At 40.0% G+C, this 26,159-nt stretch overlaps 1 protein-coding gene across 18 annotated transcripts in view; it reads left to right on the plus strand.

Annotated features, from left to right (window-relative positions):
• The window catches only part of DMD (dystrophin), a 1,901,967-nt gene that overhangs the window by 895,689 nt on the left and 980,119 nt on the right, over positions 1-26,159 (plus strand). For all 18 annotated transcript variants that reach the window (XR_008319265.1, XM_053308495.1, XM_053308494.1 and 15 more), the window contains 2 exons: positions 9,807-10,001; positions 17,275-17,447. Coding sequence is in view for 17 of the 18 variants with exons in the window: in XM_053308495.1 (XP_053164470.1) it covers positions 9,807-10,001; positions 17,275-17,447 (368 nt within the window). In the remaining variant the exon portion in view is untranslated. The remainder of the gene's footprint in view (positions 1-9,806; positions 10,002-17,274; positions 17,448-26,159) is intronic.

The following is a 26,159-nucleotide window of genomic DNA, read 5'->3' on the forward strand; positions in this document are numbered from 1 at the left end:
CTGTGCTATGGTGGTTTTTATTACAATATCTGTATACTTATAATTTTTGAGATATTCCTATATTTACATGGACTTGATGTCCTGAGATGTACCTTAGCACTATACAAAGCGCTTACTTTTAGGATCATTCACATTTACTTAAAGTGTTATAAACACAAACACAGCGTGCACTCATAATGTAAAAGTCACAAGTGAGAGTGTGTTGATGAAAAAAGCTGATAATTAAACTTGCAGAATGCATCACTCCATAGTTCTTATACTGAAATTACCATTTTAGTATCTTAGCATCTTCATGCTGACTGTGATTTGCAAAGCTGAAAATAATTGGGAATCTGCCTTGCATAGCACATCCATCCTGTCAATAAACTAAGATAATTTCAGATGGCATATTTAAGCAGATTCTGGAATAATTACATGCTTACCTAAATATGATAATCTTCTTGCTGTTTAGCTACTCAGTGCCCACTCTGAATTGTGTGGAATGACTGCCCTATCAAGCAACAAATTCCACTGTCAAGCAACAGTTCCACTGTTGAATAGCTCTTACAGTTAGGAAATTCTTTCTCACCTCTTGCCTGAATCTGCTTCCTTGTAATTTCAGCCACCACTCAGGAGCAATCGAGAACAAGTCCACTCTTCCTATATGACAGCCTTTCAGATATTTGAAGGGTTAGGATTATCTCAATTTAGTTTTCTCTTCTCCAAGTTGAAAATAATTCTAATCCTTTAACTCTTCCTTATGTCCTCAGAATAGTTAGCCCCTTGATCTGTAAACTACTATATAGAGAGCCAGCGTGGTGTAGTGGTTAGAGTGCTGGACTAGGACCGGGGAGACCCGAGTTCAAATCCCCATTCAGCCATGAAACTAGCTGGGTGACTCTGGGCCCGTTACTTCTCTCTCAGCCTAACCTACTTCACAGGGTTGTTGTGAAAGAGAAACTCAAGTATGTAGTACACCACTCTGGGCTCCTTGGAGGAAGAGTGGGATATAAATGTAGAAATAATAATAATAATGCCTGGGAAGAAGAGCTATGCATTCTCAACATAAACTTTTTAAAAATTAAATTTCTCCATTTATTATGCAGATTTTAAAAACTTTGGCGTAATTACTGAGACACATTTTCAGAATATACTCAGCTCCAAGTTTTTCTTATATTTCTTAATTTATTATTCTGCAGGGTCTTTTAAACTGAGAGTCACTTGAGAAATTGCCCATCCAATGTGCCCACAAAATGCAGATAGTACAATTTTTGTGCCTCAGCAATAGAGGTCTACCTGTCTAGGACTAAATATCTTCCCTAATGCTGTTCTCAGGGTTTGGGGAGGAATTAAATGTTTAGAGTTTTTCAAAGCTACTTGATCTGAAATCATGGTGAACATGAGTTCTATGCTGATATAATTGAAGGTTTCTTAAAAAAAAATTAGAGAACCATCACAGTGAAGTTGGTTTAATGGGAAGAATTGCAAGCAGAATAATACAATGCTCACCATTAGGGCCAACACAGCTCAATCAGTGCCATATACTTTTTCAGATCAATCAAGAATTATACCAAGAAAAGCCATTTTTATCATTCACTAATCCATTAACTAAATTCTAGTTAATATAAAACAATTTCTCTCCCACATTAAAATCACATTAAGATGACATGTAAATACCCCCATCTAGTTTGTCATGAATTTCACTAAATTTTTTGCAACTGTGTTTTGTTCCTCATGAATATCTTGCAATGGAAAGACTAGCCTGTAGGCTATAAACCACTTTGTAACAATCTCTAAACTTCTATGATTTATAACCATTTCAAAGTGACAATTGCATACTATTAAGATTAATACCCAACCTTAATTAAGATTTCTTCTCATAAATTTATTTAAATGAATTTTTCATATAATTTAACGAGGGCTTTTCACATGCTTATTTTTTGCAAGGTACTGGGATTTTTTAGCCTGAATTTTAGCCTCATCTGATATGTTCACCAGTTGATATAGACAACTAGAGCAGCAGCCTAGTATTCTATATAAAGGGACGCACTACTATGTCTTAAGTATTTTCTGGTATATCCCAAATCATTAAAATATGCTCCAATTTATACTTCTTATATTCTCAATTTGTGTAGATAGTTTTAATAAACTATTTTTTGTTTTTATATGTTTTATTAAATTATAATTAAATGTAAACAGTAATGTCACAGCAATTCTTAATTAGCTCTCTGCTGGTTCATGTTAAGCTTAGACACATGATCATTTTGGGCTAGGCAGGAGCCTAACTAACCCAGATTAGTGTGGTGGCGGATCACACGAGCAATGTCTCCATCTGGCTCTACTAACCCTGCATGCACACAATTATGGCAGCAGGCAGCGCATGGTAGTCCTCCTGGGAATTGGGGGAAGCTTCCCACTATGCACTATGCTGCCAGGAGAAGGCAAAAACCTTAAGATGTTACAGACACACTGTCATTGGCTGCTTGGGGCAGAACAAGCCCCATTCAAGCCGTTACAAGCATGTGACCATAGAGAGGTCTGTGCAGAATGGCACATTCACAGAGCACAGCTCCTCCAGCTGAAGCACAGAGGCCGCCAGCCAAAGCTATACAACAGAGTGGTAAGCAGTCACACATACACCAACCCCAGGCTCTGGTAACCCTGCTGTACTAAGCTCAGTTCAGGTTGTGGTTTATTTTCAGGGTTTACCAGTTTTGTCAAGCATGGGTTAGGGAGCTCTCCACCTTCGCGCCCCATCCACATGACCTGCTAATCCAGGTTAGTCTGCTACTAATCCAGGTTAGCATGATTGTATGTTGTTGCTTGTTATCAGCACATATTTAGATCCAAAGAAGTTTATTCTCTTGGCTATTTAGCCCAAGACAAGTAAAGACTTTTATTCCCAAATTAAACACCTTTACATTCTTCATTTCAATGAAACATGGTCATTAAATAACTGAATGCAGACTAAAATGTGTTAGAGCTCCACTGAAAAATTATTGTGCACATGAAATATAATTCCTGTCAAGTTTGCTGGTGCAGTCTGATATATAAAAAACAATGAATATACTTACTGACCTATTCAGAGTGTATACAGGGAGAGGGGAGTGGGACTTGACCTGCCCTTGATGCCAATGGGTCTGCTGGCCACATCCCCTGCCACTGCATATTTTTTCTGCAGGAACTAGAGGCATTCATCTATGCATTCTGGAATCCTAATTGTCCTGGATCCGAACATGTGCTCCAGTGGCAGCATAATCCAGGTTAGCTGGAGTCAATTGTTGTATTTAGATAACATTATTGTAGATTTATTTATTTATTTATTTATTTATTTATTTCGATTTCTACACCGCCCTTCCGAAAATATCTCAGGGCGGTTTATAAAGAGAAACAATAAATAAATAAGATGGCTCCCTGTCCCCAAAGGGCTCACATTCTAAAACGAAACCTAAGATAGACACCAGCAACAGTCACTGGAATTATGATGATAATTATTAACAGCATTTCTATCCTGCCCTTTTCTCAAGGAGCAGAGGATGACATAAAAAGTCCTCTACCCAATTTATCCTCACAACAGCCCTGTGATATTGATTAGACTGAGAGATAGTAATCACCCTGTGAGCTGCATGGCCAAGTGAGGATTTGAAGCAAAGTGTCTCCACTTATGGTCTGACCTTCTAATTATCTTGTGACAAAAGGTTGTTTGCATTATTTCACTGCATGGATCAAATTAAGAGGAAAGAAGAAAGGGATAGCTTTTCTAGGGTATTTTTTAACTTTAAGATTGTAGAGTACTGAACAACAGTTGGTCCACAAATGGCTGTGTTCAAATGGTTGGAAAATTCAGAACTTCAACTGTTAAATTATAATGTTACTTTATTTTCAGAATATAATAATCTCATAATAAATAACTGTTACATCACCTGCCCTACGTAAACCTTTCCCAAGTCAGGATGGATGTGAGCATCAACCAGTGTTCAGTTGGTAACATGAGAAGTGCTGGGACTCATCTATCTGGAAACTGCATGTGCTATATTCTAGGGCAAAGAGGGTGGATGTGGTTGCACACTGGAGAGGCAAAAGCATCTGATATACAATGTGCCTAGAAAACTTGCCAGCCTAAGTTGATGAGAGAGCCAATCAGATCTAAGCTCTGGCTTTGGTGCCTGAAGCAGATTACAGTTCCTAAGACATGGCAGATATGACTAGAATTATACACTGAAATTAGTTCTGTGGAATAGTTGTTAAAGAGATTTGTGGATGAGATGCAATTGAAGAACAGGGTGTGGCATTTTATAAAATGGTTACACAAAACTCTTACACAGTAAGTCAAGGCTACTTTTTTATATGTAATTTATAAGATAGTTGGACAAGTGACCGTATAATTTTCTCCACGTCTGATTATGAAAAGACTCCAAGAAGTAGTTCTAGAACATTGTTAAACGCACTTTAAAACCTTCAGATACTTTTGAACTCGTTTTTGTAGCAAGGGCCCTGTGCAAAGAGTTCATACTGTAGAAGTAATGGGTAAGGGAATTTTTTAATAATATCAATGTATTGGTAAGCAATTAGATTGGCTTGACCAAAGTTTGGGACTTTAGAGGGGACAGTAGGCCTGTCTCTGTCCTCTTGTTCAATTTTACTGTTAATCATAAAATTTTGCTAACTCAAAATATTTCAACCCTTGCAGACAGGTAGTTACACCGAGAAAACATGGCTTTACAACACAGCCACACCATAGGGGGGATTTGCACACAGAAAGAGAGAGAAATAACACTGCAGGTGACACACATCTGACATAAAGGAAACCAAGACAAATCGGAGAAAAACCACAAAGTTAGATATGTATCATGCTCTTGATAATGAAGGATTAACCAGTTAGGGGTACACATGAATTGAAGAACTAGAGTTTTAGCCAATTGCTATACTTGTAAACAAGCCGTAATGTGATAAGGGTTGTAATGTAGGGGAAAGAGGTATAATAACCATAAGGTGAATAAGAAAATTGTCTTCAGTTTGTCAGAGAAAGCATGCATGCCTTCCTGAAACTGGTCACCTTAAGCTAGTGGGAAAAACAATTGTGCCATGTTTGCTAATGCCTGTCATCGAGATTGTGGTGAGCACAATAAACTGTTTGTATATTGTTAACTAAACTGACTCTGTCTGACTGTTTGTTCTTGTGGGCTAAAAGAACAGATAGCTCTTGAGGAACTATCTATTTAGTCTCACTGTATCTCTACCATGGTGTTGGCTAGGGGTGTGCAATTCGATTCAAGTCAAATTGGGGTCAATATGCACATTTGCCCTCGAATTGTATCACCCTCAAAATAGAGGGCCCAATTTGGGGTTGAAGATAATCTCCTCCGATTTGACCTGAATCAATGCAGGTGATTTGGGTGCCATTTTGAGACCCATTTTGCTGGGGAAATGGGCCTCAAAATGGTGCCATTTTCCAGGGAAAGCTGGTCTACCAATTGGGGTTAGCAGTAGAGCAGCCCTCTGCTCTAGACTTGGTGTGTCTGCCCACTCAGAGGACTGGTCTACCAGGTAGACCAGTCTCCCAAGGTAGGCAGATACGTTAAGTCCAGAGCGGAGGGCTGGCCAACCACCAACCCTAATTGGTAGACCAGCTCTCCCCAGAAAAACAGAAGAACTGCTCTACCAATTTGGATAGGTGGATGTTCTCTAGATAGTGCATCAGCCCACCTCGGGACCCCAATTGGTAGACCAGCTCTCTGACCCCACCAACCCCCCCCCCGCCATTGGTAGACCAGCTCTTCCCTGGAAAAAGTACCATTTTGACACCCATTTCCCCAGCAAAATGGGCCTCAAAATGACATTCAAATCACCCGAATCTATATGGATGATTCATTGATACAGCTGGCCAAACCAGCTGTTCTTGATGAATCAATTTGGTGGTTCTTCTATTTGACTTTGAATTGAATGGTAGAATTTTATTTGTGCACACCCCGAGTGTTGGCCACAGCAGAGGGGCAGGGAATAAGTTAATTTATATTTTTAATTACTCTAAAATATTACAATATTACAAAAACAATTCTGTTGCTGCTACATAGAAATGATTGTGTGTTTCACATCTTGAAAGTGCCAACAAAAACTAAAATCTTAGGGGTGGGTGTCCCAAATTGCTATCTAGGCTTGTTTCAAAATGCAAGGGTAAATGCATTTTGCATACTAATTTACTCTAACACTTAACAAAACTTATCCTTTATTCCATTTGTTTCTAATCTAAGATGGTCATATATGAATCTTTACCAATAAATCTACATTACTTCACCTAATTAAATTGGTCATTCAAATATTTAGATTCAGTGTCCAAAAAGAACAGTACTATATGGGAGACTTGCTGATGGTCTGTTGACTTTACTGATCTGTGATACCCAGTATTATATAGATCTTGTGAGATCTCTGAAGCAAGAAACCACAGCTCTTGTTAAAGAGCATTCATATTGTTTTCACTGTAATTCTGCATGCCTGTATAGCAGATACTTGTACAGTGGCCTGCAGCTTTACAGTACTTATTTGAAGGTGCAATTGGTGATGGCTCATACTTCCACATGGAGACTGTACACATGGAGATTGTATGCATGCTATAGTTTAGACATTTACATTAACACCTTTGAGTGAGCATTGCCAACCATGTGCCTGCTCCACACAATCTCAAGGCACAGTATGGAGGCAGCTATAAGTGTAAGCCAGCCCTGTATTTTTCCAGATAAATGCATTACTAATAACAGTCAGAACTGCTTGCATTAAGTAACTGTTGGCCATTCAGACGAAGTGAATGGAGGTAGTCTATTATTTTAGTGTAAACTATTATTATTTTAGTGTAAACCACCCTGAGCCTATTATAATTATTTTAATAATAATAATATTATTATTTTTAGTGTAAACCATTATTTTACATATTATTTTAGTGTAAACCACCCTGAGAACTATTATTTTAGTGTAAACCACCCTGAGCCATTTTTGGAAGGGCAGTATAGAAATCAAATCCAATCAATCAGCCATTCAACTGTAATTAAAAGGAAAAATGGACCTATGGTTTCCCTCCCCTAACTCCATTTGTTATCTTTGGTTTATAGTTCGTTAGCAGTGTGCCCGAACCGGTCCGGCGGCCATTCCAAAGAATGGCCGAACTGCCGGACCGGTCCGGCCCTGCCTGGTTCGGGTCCGGGTGGGGGGTATGCCTTTAAGGGTGGGAGGGCTTGCTTAGCCCTCCCGCCTCCTTGCCCCCGCCAGCGCCCGTATTGAACAGTATAGGGGCGCTGGAAACCAGCCGCCCCCCCCGCGGCGGCGGCGGCGGCGAAATAACCCCCAAAGCCAGCCAGCCAGCCAGCCCTCCCTCCCTCCCAGCTAGCTGCCCGCCCACCCACCCGCTCGCTCACCCGCTCGCTCACTGCATAAGAAACGAGAGGAGCTCCGGCACAGAGCTCCTCTCGTTCGGAAGGCCTCCTGCAGAATGGCGGCTTGCGCGCGCGCATGCGCGCACCACAAAGCACGCCGTTCTCCGGAGGCCCGGTCTACCCGCCGGGAAAGGGCCGGGTAGACCGGGCCTCCGATCGCTGAGTAGACCGGGCCTCCGATCGCCGGAGGCTCGGTCTACCCAGCGATCGGAGGCCCGGTCTACCCGCCAGGAAAGGGCCGGGTAGACCGGGCCTCCGATCGCTGGGTAGACCGGGCCTCCGGCGATCGGAGGCCCGGTCTACTCAGCGATCGGAGGCCCGGTCTACCCGGCCCTTTCCCGGCGGGTAGACCGGGCCTCCGGAGAACGGCGTGCTTTGCGGTGCACGCATGCGCGCGCGCGCAAGCCGCCATTCTGCAGGAGGCCTTCCAAACGAGAGGAGCTCTGTGCCGGAGCTCCTCTCGTTTCTTATGCAGTGAGCGAGCGGGTGAGCGAGCGGGTGGGTGGGCGGGCAGCTAGCTGGGAGGGAGGGAGGGCTGGCTGGCTGGCTGGCTGGCTTTGGGGGTTATTTCGCCGCGGCGGCGGCGGCGGGGGGGGCGGCTGGTTTCCAGCGTCCCTATACTGTTCAATACGGGCGCTGGCGGGGGCAAGGAGGCGGGAGGGCTAAGCAAGCCCTCCCCGCCCTAGAAACAAGGCCCCCCTTCGGTGCCGGTCCGGACTTCTCCGGACCGTGCACATCACTATAGTTCGTTACACCGCCAATAACTGCATTTCAGCGGCCCCAGGGATATAGCTGTAAATGAGTGAATGGGTTCAAATAACCCAGACCCCTGAGCTCCTGAGAGCCCCCCCCAGCTCCATCCCTCCCTATTTTCTTCATTATCTCCCTTACTCCAAGGGGCCACTGGAGAAAGGGGTGAACACAATTCGCCCTTTCCCCAGCTACACCCCAAGCAGCACCTTCATTAAGTCCAATCCAGGAGTACAGTTTGCCTTTGCTTCCAAACGGAGTTGAGGGAGGAAGCTCCTCACTTGCGCCAGCTCCTATTGGCTGTGTGGGCTGTCCTTCAGGAAAGAAGAAAACCTGCACAGCCAGCTACCCTGCCTCTCTGCTATCTCACTGACTGCAGGTCAGCAAGACTGCAGTAGGTTTGAATGCAGGGGGGAGAGCAAGGGAGGGAGTGCTCATAAATGCAAGTCCACTGGACCCGTGGTTCTGTATTTAGTCTGAACTGGGCCTGGGTACCAAGTGAACCAGGCTTAGTTTGTGATCCACAAACTAAGTTGTAAACCATAATGTTCAGTCAGTAGTTCATGTTGAAGGGATTTTGGCACAGATGCACTTCTTTATTATTGGCAAACATGTTGAGCAACAAACTCAGATTTTTGTATTGGAACCAGTAGGTGTTTTAGCAAATACTGTTCTATATGCACATCTAAAATTATAAATATGTCTATTGGCCATTTTCTGTAGTACTCTTCCTGGAAAGCATCATTCATCTCTCTTATATGTGCTTTGTTTCTAGCCATAGATGAGTGTAACAGATGGCAAATGTTCTGAGGACCAGGAAAAGTCCTCAGAAGTCTCCAATGCCCACATGGGTCTCTCAGCTTCACTATTTTGGCACCATGGCCAAAATAGTGGCTGACATCCCAACAAATGAAGCATGCATATGTTTAGCAGCTGTGGGGGTGCAGTGCCAGGCTCCACTCTGTTCTGCTGCATTCATAATCCCAATAATAATGCTACAAGAGCTATCAAAGGGGCTTACAAAATTGATAAAATAATAAAAAATGGAACAATAAAATAACAGCAGTGAAAACACAGTGAAACTTAAAATCATTATACATTACACAGCAAAGTTAAAAGCCTTCCAGAACAAACATATTTGATACCATCTGTCTAAGACAGAGAGGAAGCCAATATAATCTCCCTGGGAAGGGCATTCCAGAATTGTAGTGCTGCCACTAAAAAGCCCCTGTATCTGGTTCTTGATTGGTTTTCTGTTCAAAGTGGATCAGAAAGCAGAGCTTCTAGAGCTGATCTCTGGAATTGGGTAGATTGATGTCGTGGAAGGTCGTTCTATTAGCCATATTGGCCTGCTGTAACTATAAGTAGCCAAGCCATTAGTCTTGTATTGGCTGTCACTAACCATCACAATCTAATAATGTGATATATGTTTTGGAAGACAAAGGAAAACATTGCTCTAAGAACCTCAAAAATTACAACCCATTAAAATGAATTGGAGAGAGGTACTCACTATTTTTAAACAATGTGGTGGGGGGGGGGTGTTATCTAGATTACGCAAATGTGTACCAAGGATCTCTTTCTCTGTATTCTTTTTTAAATGCCATGTCAATTTGATGAAACTAAAGAAAGAATTCTGTTGTATGTCTATACCAGCAAACTGTTTATGAGGAGACTACTGTTCTGATGACTGAAGGTATAGCTGTGGAAACCTCTTATGTGCCTTCTGCATACATGGCAGAGATCCTTCGGCTTCTACAAGCTCTATCTGATGTGGAAGACCTCCTTAATTCTCCCAGTCTGCAGGGTAGGGACTGTGAAGACCTTGTCAGACAAGAAGAGTGCCTCAAGGTAAGAATCAAGTAGTTTCACTAATTTGAATGTAATATATTCTGTTCCAGACAAGCTAGATACTTGTGGGTGAATATTTTCAACGGAAATAAAGTGTTAGCACCTACCTCAATGTCCTATGAAATACCTTCTCTCCCCCCCCCCCAAAAAAAAACCCCAGTGTCCTTAAAAAAAATTTGGTCAGAAGAACAGTTAAGTTTCCTTTTCAGTATCCCTATTAGCAGTTGTTTGGGTTCTAAAGCCCATGAAGAGGGCTTCTCTCAACTAATTTTAGAGCCAGTGTTAGCACATCATCACATAACCAATATGATTTGGTTACATGACAATATCACAGTGTCAAATCAATGTAAGAGCTATGCATTTTCTCTTCATGCTGAATGGGAGAACATCTCATTCTATTTGGCAGGCCTCCAAATTTTCATGAAATGGGCAAGTTTCATTTTGGATGCATTATTTCAGCCATTTGAAAAAGCAGGATATATTGCTGTAGAACAAGGCGAATGAAGAAAGTCTTGCATGTGGGCTTCTCAGACACATCTGGTGGGCCACTGTGAAACAGGATGCTGGACTAGATAGGCCTTGGGCCTGATCCAGCAGGGCTGTTCTTATGTATGTCTGCAACTCAAATAAGGAGACATAACTGGAAACTCCCATCCAGGAAGTTGTCTCTTAAACTACAAAGCCTAATTATTATAAAAATAAAACTGTCCCACACATGAAATAGATCTTCTACTAGAACTGGATTAACTAGATTTTGTAATGTATTGCTAGTCTGTTAGCAATTAGCCATCATAATCCAAGAACATTCCTACCAAAAAAACCCCAAACACCACAACAATCAGCACAGCTAGGAGGCAATCTACAATGAGAGTGTAGCACTTCAAAATGTAGGCAGAGGATGCATGATTAAATATTTAGTTTTTAACACAGCCCTTGGAAGAGCATAGCAAACCACTTGAAACTCAAGGGAGTTTCAAAAAAAGCCATGTGTGAACAAGACCTTTTAGAGCTGTTTCTGTATTTTCAAGGCACTCTAGGCAGTTTTATATTGGATCACATTCTAAAATATACATCATACTGTTGCCAGTCTTCATTAAGAGCAATTACTTTTAATGATATGGTTTGTTTATCCCAAAATGTTAGATACCATGTAAATTACTGCTAAACAATAAGCATATGCTTGGTCCTTGTTTGTTATGTATTTTCCATGTTGTCAGCTGTACTGGTCAAAGGAGCAATGACCCAGCAAAGGGATTAGTAGTAGATGAGTGGATCCCTATTAGTTCTCTTTAACATCACACATTTCCTTTTTGGTATGATTTATATCCATAACTAATCACTTGTTCATCCACATGCAATTGATATTGTAGCGGACACCAATTTTAATGATATTGATTATCATAGTTACAAGTAACTATTGCTCTATGTTTAATTTAACTGAAGTATTAAAATGTCAAGAAATGTGGTTGTGGGCACAGTTCCATCTTCTTCCCAAATAAATCTCTCATAGCAGCCAAATAGATCTTGCACATTCATATGCTCTGGGAAGGGATATAGTTTGATGTGATCTTTGTAATGAATGAATATTTATCTCCTGTTAAAAGCATTCATCATAGTCATTATCCTGCAGTAAAAATAGAAACATAGTGCATAAATTGTATAGCTGATGGTTGGAGAAAGTTTAAAATTTAATTGTGTTTGATTTTTTTTTATCCTAGGAGGATTTGCATACATTATTATTATTATTATTATTATTATTATTATTATTAATTTGATTTCTATACCGCACTTCCAAAAATGGCTCAGGACGGTTTACACAGAGAAATAATAAATAAATAAAATGGATCCCTGTCCCCAAAGGGCTCACATTCTAAAAAGAAACACAAGATAGACACCAGCAACAGTCACTGGAGGTACTGTGCTGGGGGTAGATAGGGCCAATTACTCTCCCCTTGCTAAATAAAGAGAAACACCATGGTAAAAGGTGCCTCTTTGCCCAGTTAGCAGGGGCTAAATCAAACTGCAAGACAGTAGTAGACAGCAGGGCATTTTAATATGTGTTTTGTTGACTCTTTTTTGCATCAAAATAATAGTCTCCTTAATTAATCCCTTCTAAAGGGAAAAAGAACTCTACCAGGTTAAGACAACATTCACCAGGAATTGTTTGAATTAATATTTAAAGGTATTGGGTTTTTGTTTAAATACAAAAGATACGAACTTTTAATTATATAATTAAAATTATGTGCAGAAAATATAATTATTTGCAGAAAATTCCATTTCCATTTAGATTAGATGTGTAGCAAGTCTACAACTGTATTTATCTGCTGTTATTTCTAGAACAGTACTTACTAAAACATCAGAATTCAAAGCTGCATTATCAAATTTACACATTTCTATTTCACACTCTTTTACAAGGAAACAACTCTCTGGAAACAAAGGCCAACATCATAACTAATGCTGAGGAGGTGCTACGTGCAAAACACCTTGGCAGCATTTAGTAATCCTGCTGCATGGATGCTCATATGTGTGGAGGGGTGACTTTTGCCAATCTATCCTTTAACACCAAAAAATATGTTCCAGAAGTTTGCGCAGCCTGGGGAAGAGTGCTTTCAGGGGAAGGAGAGATCAGCAAAAGCTGTCCTATCCTGCAAACAATTGCTCATGCAACAGGACCCTGGATTACTAAACACTGTGAAAGCACTTTGCATGCTGTGCCTTCACAACATTAGGATTACAGCCACCCTCCTTCCTTTATAATAATTGATCCTCATAACAGAAACAATGTGTAACAATTTTAACAAAGTTCTCAATGTCCAAATTGACATTTTCCCCCAAAATTCATTTTGAGTTACTTCTGATTTAATTGCAAGTTACTGACAATGGAATTTTAACATAAAGTGAATATCTATATCTATATCTATATAAACATATGAAGTTGCCTTATATTGACTCAGGTTATCATCCATCTAGCTCAGTTTAGTCTATTCTGACTGGCAGTTGCTCTCTCAAATTTCAGCCAGGGATCTTTCACAGGTATGCAATACCTAGAGATGCTGGGGCTAGGCTTGCCACCTGTGCCTTGTTTCAAGGAACTGTTCCATATTTAAGATTAAAATGCTATGTTTCTTTTCAGGTTAATAAGAAACGCAGTTCATTTTTGGTTTTTTTGCATTGGGGCTAATAAAGTACTGTTAATAATTGTGCTGGGTCCTTGGACAAAGGGTGGTTTATAAAAATAAATGAATAAATGTTCTGACATGTGTGCTACTTATTTTGGAGCTCTTCAAGTAGCAAGTCTAGCTGGGGCTAGCCTGGGACTTTCTCTGTGCAAAGCATGTGCTCTACCAGTGAGTTACACCACCATCCCCAAAGAGAAATTTTGCCTCATATGTACAAGTGCTTAGCTATGAAATTGCTGTATATTTCTTTTTACACTTCTCCAACCCATTAGAAACCTCACCTCTTGTTGAAATGGTTCATCAAGATTAACTTGGAAGTGGGCCAAAAACCCCCCAAATAACTAGAATATAAGAGGATGAATAACACTGTAGAGGAGTTGTAGATAGAAGTCAGGACAGGGTCTGATTTCATCCATGTCCTGAGCTTTCTCATTTGAATACAGTATAGCATGTATTGCTTTGTCATTAACTACAGATGCAGTCTTCAAATAACTTATTCTGGAGTTGTCTCATTTATTATTGCTGGGGATGCAAAACCATGAACAATTGTCTTCCCATAAAAAAGGAATGATCCTGCAGTTCTCTGTGAGCATAGAGATGCTTCCCTTTCCACATAAAACTATAAGGAATGTATTGCTTGCAGTCCCTTTGGGATCAGAACCAGTGGAAAAACTACTCTCAAAATAGATTTAAGAATATTAGTTTTTAATACCAAAGGTTGTGAAACTTTACACTTATTTTATTTTAGTTTACTTTTCTTACTGCTTCCATTGAGGAGATAAATTATTACATCCAACTTCATATATGTTGTTGATACATATAACCCCCAAAGTTACTCATTTGTATATAATGTATTTATATATTTAGCCAATTAATTTACTTTTTGTAATATATAGAATCCTAATACAAATTATCTCTGATTTTTTACTTAAAAGAGTTGGAAAGAAATGTGTCTTTACTTATAGTTTCTTTTTGAAGCTTTATGTTTAAATTATTTTATGACATATCTTGGCCTCCTCTAAGTTGCTCAGGGCACCATGCATGGGTTCCCTCCTTTCCATATTGCCGCCATAACACTGGAAGCTAAATATTGACTTGCCCAAAGTCATCTACTAAGCATTAGGACTAAGATTTGAAACTGGGCCCCCACGTCTGATTCCAATAGTTGTAGTCCTAAATGTAACTTTTAGCAGATAAGTATTTGCCAATAAATGTTGCTTTCAGGAAAGATAGTGGTCTGACCATACAGCACTTGTAGTTGTAGCTCTTCTAAAAATGTCAATTGCAGATAAATAATAGTCATATTTGTCTTCTTAGCTGTGATTTTTGTTCCCTTATCCATAAAGATTATGGATGTAAATCCAGCAGTTCTCTTTAGGAATTCTCACCATTTCTGTTTATGCTAGATGTTCATTAATCACTCAAAACCTTTCATTCTCCCAGCAAGAATGCATTCATAATCCTCTTTAAATGTGCTGGATTCATGAAAGTTGTAGCAAATATTATGATTCATAGTTCTAGTACTATTTAAGTCTGTGATTAAGCAGTGGATCTTTTTCTGCCATTCATGAATAGTACAAGCTGTGCTACTTCCATTTAAGATATCAATATAAAAACTGAGATATGATTACAGATTTGGTATTCATGCAGGACAATGCCTCATCCTGTACTTACTTTGTTTTCCAAAAAATAAATTTGCATTTTTCTAAAAGAAACACACATCTGGATTCTATCAAATAAGCCTAGCAAAAAATGGAGAAACTCAATTTCACAAATGAAGGCTAAAAGTTTAAAATAGTCTTTCCCTATAGCTGAGCAAAACCCAATTAACCACAATCTGTACAACCTGTCTGAATGAAGTTACTTTCCAACTTGATTTGTCAGGAAAAAAATATTATTTGATAGCTGCTTGGCTCATAAATTACTGAAGAGCTGGAATTAGTAGGGGAGAAGGATGACTTTGCTGTCAGTGAGAAACAATTTCTAGACAGCAAAAATAAACACCCATTGACAATTCTAGTGCTTTGATTTTTGCTTTTCAGTTTTTGCTTTACATTCCTGAAGAAATTGATAGTGTTACTGAATGCTTTCATGCAGCTTAATGCAATGCATGTTTGCTTAGTCATAAATCCCACTGGGTTCAATGGGATTTACTCTCAAGTAACCATATATGTGAGGATAGTCACTGTATTCTGTCTTGCTTTCTAATTGTTTTTCATACTTTTAGTCTTCTAGGTTATTAGAAGACTGTTCTAGGTTCTTAACCTAGAAGACCAGGTTATTCTTCTCTAGTGAGCAAAGTAGTGTTTCCATACATTTTAAAACAAAATTATAGCATGTTAAGAAATGTGATTGCCCCATTGCTTTTGTTTTCCTTATATTTCTTCTAACGCCATATACTAAATAAGCACAAGATTTAGTCAGAGACAGTAAAAGCAGCGGTCCAACTGAGACTGATATTAATCATTATAATTAAGGGTGGAACAGTTTCAGAGACATAAGTAAAGAGAGTTGTTAGTTTCCACTGTAGACTGGGAAGCAATTTCAAAACTCCAGAATAAATAAAGAGAAACATCTGCATAAAATAAGACATAAAATTAAGATTCCAGATCAAGTAGCCTACTCACCAAAAATGGTCAATTTGGCCCATAGGATAGAGAAGGGTGCTCAATTTATACTCATCAACTTCAAAGCCTGAATAAAATCTGGGCCATAATTGTTCACCTTAACATATGTACTGAAATGTCACTGAAGATACCATATTTGAAAGGATGGAACAGTTTTAGAGATGTAAGTAAAGAGAGTTGTTAGTTTCCACTGTGGAGTGGGAAGCAAAACACGCCATTGCTAGACCATTAAGGAAGTACAATCCTTCAAACTTTGTTTGTCCACCTTGAATTAATTTCACCTTGCCAGCAAAATAGCGGAACAGTGCTCTATAGCAGGGATTCTCAATGTTGGGTCCCCAGATGTTATTGCATTCCGGCTCCCATAATTACCAACTAAAGGCCACTGGGGCTAGGGATTATGGGAGTTGAAGTCCAATAACGTCTGGGGTCCCAATGTTGAAAATCTCTGCTCTATAGATGCTGCCTGTACCATTTTCATCAGTGTTTGTGGCCTTCTTCTTCATATGAGGAATATTTATGGAGTTAATTTTGCCAGGTTTTTATGTTCAACTAATCTATGGAAATATCTGAGAAAATGAAAATAGTATGTTTTCTATTACCAGCATTGGCACTGGATACTGCCTCTGTGGCATCTCATCTTAATTTCCCCTGCTAGCTAGATATTTTCTAAGATTTAACTGGATTTTTAGATCCACAAGCTACCCAGTTCACATAGCTGCACTGTTGAACATGCTTGTGTGTATGTAAAATACAAACCCACATCCTTAGAACATTAAATACTGATAAATATCAGTATTTGTAGATAGGTAACTCCTGAAGCTCCTCCCTGCAAAAACCCTTTCTCGTACTTAACCCCAGTAAATACCCTCCCACCCTACCATCTTATGTGGTCTTGGGGCTGTAAGCATTCTTTAGCAATAGTTTAAAGTAGTCTACATCTATTATATGTTTAAGATGCTTACTGTTTATTTTTAGTTGTGCCTGATATTACCCCTGCTAACTTGGCAAAGAGGCACCTTTTAAAAATGGTTCTCTTTATTTAGCATGGGGAGAGTAACTGGCCCTATCAACCCCCAGCATCCATAAAGATTATGGATGTAAATCCAGCAGTTCTCTTTAGGAATTCTCGCCATTTCTGTTTATGCTAGATGTTCATTAATTACTCAAAACCTTTCATTCTCCCAGCAAGAATGCATTCATAATCCTCTTTAAATGTGCTGGATTCATGAAAGTTGTAGCAAATATTATGATTCATAGTTCAGTGACTGTTGCTGGTGTCTATCTTATGTTTCTTTTTAGATTGTGAGCCCTTTGGGGACAGGGAGCCATCTTATTTATTTGTTATTTCTCTGTGTAAACCACCCTGAGCCATTTTTGCAAGGGCGGTGTAGAAATCGAATGAATGAATGAATGAATGAATGATATTCTCTTTGTCTTTTTTTGTTGTATAATATGGCATTGTAGAAAATTAAGGAAAGCCTAGGAAGATACTCAGGTCAGGTTGAAGTTATTCGTTGTAAGAAGACTGCAGTTTTGACAAGTTCCACACCTGGAGAAGCTGCAAGGATACAGGAAAAACTGACTCAGCTTACTTACCAATGGGAAAAAGTGAACAAGATGTATCGGGACCGACAGGCGTAAGTAACTTCTTCACATTGGTTTCTTATATTTGACAGCTTCCCTGAAGTTTGGTTTACAGTATGATCACAGCTTTGAGTTTTTTTCCTCCATGTAAAGAATTTTGTTGATTCTCGAGTGAATTTGTTTTAATATTGGGACAATTGAGATGGTAGATTAATGAGTGGATCTATATAATCCTTTGACTAAAAATCATTGACTATATTGCTATATATATATATAGTAACATAGACATTCCCCTTGATAAAGATTTGCCCATTGTTTTCTTGAAAATTCATCTTAGAATCAAAAAGTAGGATGGGGGGGGCGGGGAATAATTTTTCAAATTACTGAAAGTAATTTGAGACTTTTAAGCCATGCCGACTGCTTTTGTGGTGGAAGTCACTCTGTAATTGTTATGTAATTAAGTTACTTCTCTGTAATTATCTAATTATACACTGCAAGTTAGAAGCACTATAAAATGTGCATAGATTATTTTGCCCATAGTGGGTAATTGTGAAAGAGAGGAAAGTTGGAGGGAAAGCAGACTGCAATCTTATCTTATTAAGATTAATGATCTTAATCTCAATAGTTTGGCAACTAATGTGCAAGAGCTTGAGAATGGTAGTATAAGTCTGGTGATTTCCTTCCTAGCCTATCAGCCAACAACCAAGATCCACACTGAGTTCATACAGCAAAACAGCAGTGTGCACAGAGAATTGCCAGAATTCATACCTCAGAGCTGGGTAGATGGGGAGACACAAGCAGTCCAAGAGACCTGGCCTGTAACATATCCCTGTTTAAACCCTATAAGCAGATTTAGGGGTTTTTCCCCCAGATCCACTGCTCTGTTGCATCCTCCAGTTACACAACTTGCCTCTGGCAAAGAGTGCAGCAGACATTCCTCTGGTTGGTGACAGAACCAGCCAAAAAACACTGACCCAAGTCTGTCCAAGAAATGATATGGGAGGAAAGACAGCTAGTGCAGTGCTGGAGCAAAACTCTTGGAATGTACAACTAAACACAGGTTAGAGTTCATTTAGACCTACTTTGGCCATAAAACGTTGCTGAAGATATCTTACTTTTCCACCACAATTGGTTTGCTCAGTGTCATCCAGCAGAGCTGTTAAAAGTGGTGAGGAACTTAATTCAACATGGTTTTCAGAGGGACGTAGAACACTCAAAAGCCACTGTGATCAGTTTACAAAACACATTGCAGATAACATCATTCATGTTTGTTCTTACTTGGATTCACATTATCCAGTGATTGTCATGGACGCTGCTGTGGCTCCATCTTGTAAGGTTTCAGTGGATACTTTTCAGTTTGTTCAGCCTGTGGATGTGAACAGGAATCTGGAAGATATGCAACCTAGTACAAACTTGTTTGACCTTTCCAAGCCTGGGCTAGGGTTGAATACCTGTATTGTTCAAGTAATTCACATTTCTTTGAGAAAGGGTTATGTTCTATTCGTGCTGACAGTGGAAATGATGCCTCCCTTACTGGAAAAATCCATCGGGCCCCTCTGATTTTAATAACTATTGTTGTGTTTTTGATAACTATTTGTTGTGCATCCAGAATTCCTTTCTTAAGCAAAATATTTGGTGGGTATTGATAGCCACGCCCCAAGCTTTCCTGGTTGAGAATGATTATCCAGATCCCTTTCAGTTGAGGTTTATCCTGATTTGGGGACAGAAATTGCCTTGATCACCCCAGTGGATTTCTTGTGCCAGGACACAGAAAGTGGAAGTGAGACTCTTCTAGACCTCCCAGTGTCATTCAATACCATTGATCCTGATATTCATCTGGGCTGCCTTCTGGGGATGAGAGTGGGTATGTTGTTTTAGGTGGCTATGATAATTCCTTGCGGATAAGAAGACAGAGAAGGTAGTGCTTTGGACGATGCTCTGTGCCGTGGCCCTTGACCTATAGGGCACTACATAGTTCTATTCTGTCATTCATGTTGTGTAATATCTATATGAATTGGCTGGTCTCTACAGATTTGGACTGGGGAATCATCTGATGATATCAGCTCTATCTCTTGTTTCCATTGAATCTTGGAGAGGTGCTGGAAACCCTGAACTAGCATCGTTTGTCAGCTGCGAGAGACTAGATGGAAGATGTCAAACTTAATTGTAACTCAGAGAGGATGGAAGAACTGTGGGAGGGTGGATCTTCCATTCCATGTTTAGAGGTATAACCCATTCTGGAGAGGGTTGCACTCCCTCTGAGGGATCAGATTTGTAGATTGAGTGCCTCTTGAACTGGTCCTGCTTTTGGAGACTTGAGTGGCAGCACTGGATCTGCTTTTTACAAACTCCAGCTGGTAAACCACCTGCAACATGTCTTGGCTAAATTCAGCCTCACTATAAACACTTGTGCACTAGAAACTTTGAGGTTAGATTACTGTAATGTGATCTAAATGAAGCTGTCCTTAAAGTACATTTGGAAACATTCGCTGCTACAAAATGCCACTGTGCTGGAATTGGCTGATTGGACCAGATTAATATACTAGAATCTTATCAGATCTGCACTGATGAAACAGTTTATTATTTGATCTGCACTGGAGCATGGCCATGCTTAGGCCTGGTTGAGGAGGAGGTGGGATTCTTCACAAGTCCTGAAGGTAGCATCTTCCCACTGTTACATAACACTGGCAATCAGAAAGTTTAGGAGAAGTCAATAGCAAGCCTATCAGCCTAGCAACAGGGATACCGCTGAAGATGGGTACTCGGGGCATGTAATCTTGCTTGCTTCCACAAGACCAGCTCTCCTCTCTAGGCAAAGTGTCCAGGGAATGCAAGATAGTGAACCACAGCACAGGAGCCAAAAAGCTGTTAATGGATCACCAAGGGACTGATGAAGGTAGATGTGGAACAACATCCTCACTCCCCACCCACACCTGTGAGACGAGAAGGGGAAGCACTAAGAACCCATGGAGGTTGCCTCTTTGTTTCCAAGCTCACTTTAAAGGACTGATTTGAACTTTAAAGGCTTAAACAGCTTGGGCCCTGGGTATCTTAATAATCTCCTACTTCCCACAGATGGTCTGTTGAACATCTGAGGCTTTACTCTGGGTGCCACTGCTGAATGAAGTTGAGCAAGTCACTGCTAGGAGCAGTACCTTTTTCAGTGTTGGCTCCAACATTATAGAATGCCATCCCTAGGGTATTGTGTCAGGCCCTGACACTGTCTCCTTGAAGGCACCAGACTAATACCTGACTTTTCAAAATAATAATAATAATAATAATTACATTTGTCATTTAACACTTTTTTAAAAGAACATTGCAATAGTGTTGTTTGGCTGCTGTACAATGTTGTGATTATGGGTTTCCCCCAGTTGAACACTAGTAGTCACTATTGGCCTTTTGCAGTATTTCATACTTTATATAGGTGTGCTTTTCTGTTTTTAACATGTGTGTTGTGTGTGTTCTATGTTTAAGCTAAGTTTTAAACTATTAACATCAATAATTATTAAATTGTATAGAAATGTGTATATTTTTTCTCAGTGATGTGTACTGAGTTGAGTCTGAGTTACACATCATATTATTCATGTGTGGAAGTGGGGAGCACTGTCCTGATCTCTGCATGTTATACAAAGCTGTGTAAACAAAACCTACACATGGAGAAGTTCTACAAGGACAGGCATCATGCTGTCTGAGATCCTGTATTTTGTAGGATGTGCACAAAACAGATTTTGAACTCAAAATGAAACACAAATGGCTAAGACATTTAGTTGGAAACAGTGACTGAGCTGGCTGTTTCAACGAAACAGCTCAAGAGGTTTTGAGTGTTCTGGCCATTGGGAGCAATGAGGAAACTCAAAATACCCCATTGTTCTCCATCGGCAGCTCCTAGGAACACCAAAGTGGGTTGGGTGGTAGGGAATGATGGTGCTACCGAACACCCAACCCACAAAGGAAATGGATAAATGGATAAGCAAGCAATTTTAAACAAATGTTTAACCTTCCCCCCAAAGCACCCATAGAATCCTATGAGGGTTTGCCGGGGGGGGGGGTCGGTGTCTCTCAACACATATTTCAAACACAGTAAAAAATGCCAAAAAAGATTCACTGACCCAGAATCCACTGCCAGCCATAGTGCCTGAGCTACAGTAACATCATTGGCACAAGTTGTTCTCTCACACACAATTATCACTCTTATGTTTTTCCTAGCATTACAACAGCTGCCACAGCTGCACTCTTACATAGCAGCAAGCATAGTCATAAGCTCAACTAGAGCAACTTCAGCCACCTTTCGACTGAGTACACCTTGCAATGCAGACTACAGAACAAGTCTCAAGGCCATACATAGAACTCATCACAGAAATAACCAAGAAATGTACTCACAGAGAGAGCTGCTACTGTCAGTTTCCCACCACAACACTATCTCACAAACAAAACAAGCTACAACTCAAGGAAGGCAGCACCAAGATCTCACAATCTGAGATTCAGCAAATCCAGATAGTTACAGCAGCAAGAGAACAGCAAATTATACTCAGTGCTGAAAAAACCACAAAATCAAACCTACCTTCCTGCTTCCTCCTATCCTGATGTATCCTCTTCAAGAGAGGCACAGCACACTAGAGAGGCTCTCTCTGCCTCCCAGTTCCTTTCAATACATTTTGAATTTGAAATTCCCTGCCTCTTCCTCCCAACCAATAGGGGCACAGTTGCCCATGACAGCACTTGATTTGTTATGTTAACAAGCCAACCAAGAATCAAGGAGATCACAAATCAATCTGAAGCTAGTGCCAGAATACTAATCAGCAAGGGAAAAACAGGCATCTCAAATGGTGTTCGAAACGTTAAAACGTTTCTATCAAAATGGGGTTGTTCTGCTCCAAGCTTGAAACAGGCCATTTATTTAAACAGCATTTTGTTTCAAAATACTTAAATCAGCCGATTTTGAGTCAAGACAATTTGATGTTGAAACATTCTATACATCTCTATCCCTAAACATGTTCTGTTCATCCCTACCCCTGACCATATCCCTACCCATGCATGCAGTTGGAAACTATGCAGGCACGCGCGCGCGCACACACACACACACACACACACACACACACAGCATGTGTAGGTTATGTTCAGACCTTTGGATGAATGCAATGAAGATTGGGACAGCTCTGAGTGATCTTTCTCTCCTACATGTGTTCATGTCAATGCATATGTTGCAAGAACAAAGCTATTAATTACAGCCTCTTTGTAACAAACATTGTCTATGACAGCATGAAACTATTGTGATGTAAAAATAGGTCACATGCTGTTCTACCTCCTGGGAACAGGTTCCAAGAGAGAAGAAAATGATATGCTACTGAAAATCTAATCCCTAGCCCCAAAGTATGCTTAGTATGATGATGAATTGAAAAACATAATAGAAAACAAACAAAAAAGAAAGCTAAATTAAATAGCTAACATTCTGTGGCCATGATTCAAAGGCTAAAGTCTAAAGCAGCAATAGCTGCTACATAAATTCAGTGCAGGAGAGACATTCATAAGTGTTTTAATGTACGCATAGTTTGTTGTATGAATTTTTGATACACTTTTGGGCAAGCAAGTATAATAATCAGTGTAACACTGCTGCTATAAGTAGTATTTCAGCAATGAAAAACAGAAGGGACTTTTTCAGACTGCAACTTTACCGCAAATTTACTTTGGAAGGGTAGGTGTGCAGTCACATGTCAGCCAGATTTACCCCAAAGTCCATGCAATATTTCAGAGAGCACTTCACACATGATTCAGGTTTTCCCCTCCATATTGGAACCTAGCCCAATTTATGTCCGGGGTAACAAAATCAGTTTTTTTGGTGCAGTTTTCCCTCTTGACTATGACTCCCATAATCCGCAGCCAAAAGCCATTGCAGCTGGAGATGCTGGGAGTTGTACTGAACAACATCTGGGAATCCCTGTTAGAGGGAACAATGTTTTTGTGTTGGAGTATCTGTTATGCCCCGAACACACATAGCCTTGCAGTAATCCTTCAGTAAAGCCTGCTATCTGAAAAGCCTCATGGAAAAAAACCTATTTATGCTAGATGTGATTAAATGAATTGAGAATATTACATTCTGTAGATATATGCATAAAGGTAAAGTGTGCTGTCAGTTTCAACTCCTGGCACCTACAGAGCCCTGTGGTTTTCTTTTGGTAGAATACAGGAGGAGTTTACCATTGCCTCCTCCTGCGCAGTATGAGATGATGCCTTTCAGCATTTTCCTATATCCCTGCTGCCCAATATAGTACCAGCGAGGAGGTGTGTTTTCTAGATAGTAGACAATAGTAGATCAGTATCTAGCTTTTGTTGTTGTTGTTGTTCACTCTTTGAAATTTCTTCCACCCTCCTATCTCCTAATGTAATTTTTAAACAGTTGTTGAACCTTGTATTGGCTTCCTTCAGCATATTTAGTTAGCCGAAATGATGGTTGGAGCGAGCTGCGAAGATCAGTTGGAAGTAGAGTGAAAAGAATAAGTCATTAATCCTATGCATGTCATTGCTGTTTGGCCTTCTCTTCTAAAGTGTGACTTGGAGACAGATGTACAATCTGGGAAGGTTTCCAGGTTCGTTCGTTCTTTCTTTTTAAAAAATGAGACACTCAGCATTGTCTGCATTATGCAGGGTTCTTCTGTTTGTCTCTGTGCCATCTGCAGCAGTGAAAATGAGTTATATTTGCATTGCATGGTGAGGTGCTCACAGAGAGAATAACAATATTTTCTCAAAGCTTAGCCTCGGCCAAATGCTTAACTTTTACTCGAGAAAAGGAAAATCCCTGCATCTCTTGGTTTGGGATTCTAACTAAAATGTTCCCTTATCTTTCCTAAAATAATATTTCCTACTCTAGGGGGAAATAATGGTGTATTATAGCAAGGGTTGAGGACGATCGGAAGTGTGAATGAAGCCATCCAATGATTTCTTCTTGGCATTCTTGTTGCTGTTCTGTGTAATATTGAACTGATTACTTGGGCTTCAAGCCACAACTTACGAATTCCAAAAAGAAGTCTAATTAACTCTAATAAAATGCCCCTTGAGTAAATTTATTTTGTACTGCAGCCTTAGAGGGTCTCTGACACAATTTACTCACATGTTAACTGAACATTAGAATATTTAGTTATCCTATTTAAGCATGTAATCCACCCAATGGGAGAATGCTGCTCCTTGCTGCTGTATATGGCTTTGCAGGGGTCAGGGTTGTGCTCGTGGCCCTTGACACGGACACGAGGGCAGCCATCTTGGCTCCCATTCCACATGTCAGCCAATGGGAGTTCAGGAGCGGCTGCATAAATAGCCAACTCCCAGTCGCTCATTCTCTGTTGCTCCTGACTAAGCACCCCTCTCTCCCATCCCGCTTCAGTGAGGGTTGTCTGGTCGCCTTCTGGGGCCAAGTAGGAATTTTTGGGTCACACCTGATTGGCTTTGGTGTGGCCTTTTTTGCCTATTTCGCATTGAAGTTGATCATAGGGTTGTCATTTGCATGTTTGGTCACTTTGCCAGAGAGTACGGGTTGGTATAAGTTGTCTTGAATGGTGTCTGCCTGGAGGACCATTTAAAGTGAGTACGCAAGCTGAGGAACAGCCCTTGCAGGTTTTGTGGTCCTAGGGCTGGGATCCGCTCCTACTTGGAGGCTGGCTGCCACCCACTACTCAGAGTTTTGCGGCCTGGGTAGGCAGGACTGGTTGGCCTCCCCTCAGCAGGGTTAACACCTCACCGTTGTTATGGTGTCCAGATTTAGTCCGGGCTCAATTAACACCCATTCTTTTGCTCTGTTCTGAGCAGTCTTTAGAGGGATATTCTAATTGTTATGCCTTGTTGCAGGTTATGTAATATTAACTAATAAAAGTGGCCCTAGTTCATCCAGTCACATGTGTCTTGTTTTTGGGTGGCCTGGGTGTGCAATGTTCTACAACAATCAGTGGGAGGTGTGCTAGGTATACTTGGAATATACTTCCATACTTGGAAATGAGAACCACTGAAAGTTAGTTTGTTCCAAAAAATAGGTCAAAATAAAGCATTGTTACACATTGATCTAAAATGTATATAAAATGCAAAATCATAGTACAAGGGCAGACAACTACATATAAAATTATGTGAAACCTCTCAGGACAGTTTATCTCCAGTACAAGAGATTCCAGTAGACTGAGTAAGGTGATGCCACTGTGAAAAATGTGCCTAATTAACTCCCATCTCTGGTGGGCAATTGCAACCAAAAATACTACATGTAATCTTTTTAAAAAATAATAATATACTGTGCTAATGGTCTCCCTGGATGGGTCTTAATCCGGTGATAAAACCTCAGATAGCTTTGCCTAGCTACTCAAAGTTGACTATTCTATGAAACATGTTGGGGTATTGAAATTCTGGTAACTTTTGCACTTTAAACCAATGTAACAGAACAACCACAAACACCTTCTCCTTTACAGAACATACTTTGTATAAAGTATTTTAGCAAAATGGTATACAAATGTTTTCAATAAACAGTAAAGATAGTTCAGTACCAATGTAATATCATCTTTTTTGGTTGTCACAAGCACCCTAACATTTATTGGTAGAAACTCAGTTATAGTTATCTGCATAGCTGCAAGATGATATTACATTGGTACTGAATGATCTTTACAATATACTACTTTGCTAAAATACTTTACACAAAGTAGTTAACTATGAAATAGATTATTTTAAAATAGATTATGGGTTTTTAAAGAAACATTGTTGTAAGCCACCATTAATTCATACATGAAGAAGAGTAG

The sequence above is a fragment of the Hemicordylus capensis genome, chromosome 3, assembly GCF_027244095.1.
Source record: "Hemicordylus capensis ecotype Gifberg chromosome 3, rHemCap1.1.pri, whole genome shotgun sequence".
Taxonomy (NCBI): domain Eukaryota; kingdom Metazoa; phylum Chordata; class Lepidosauria; order Squamata; family Cordylidae; genus Hemicordylus; species Hemicordylus capensis.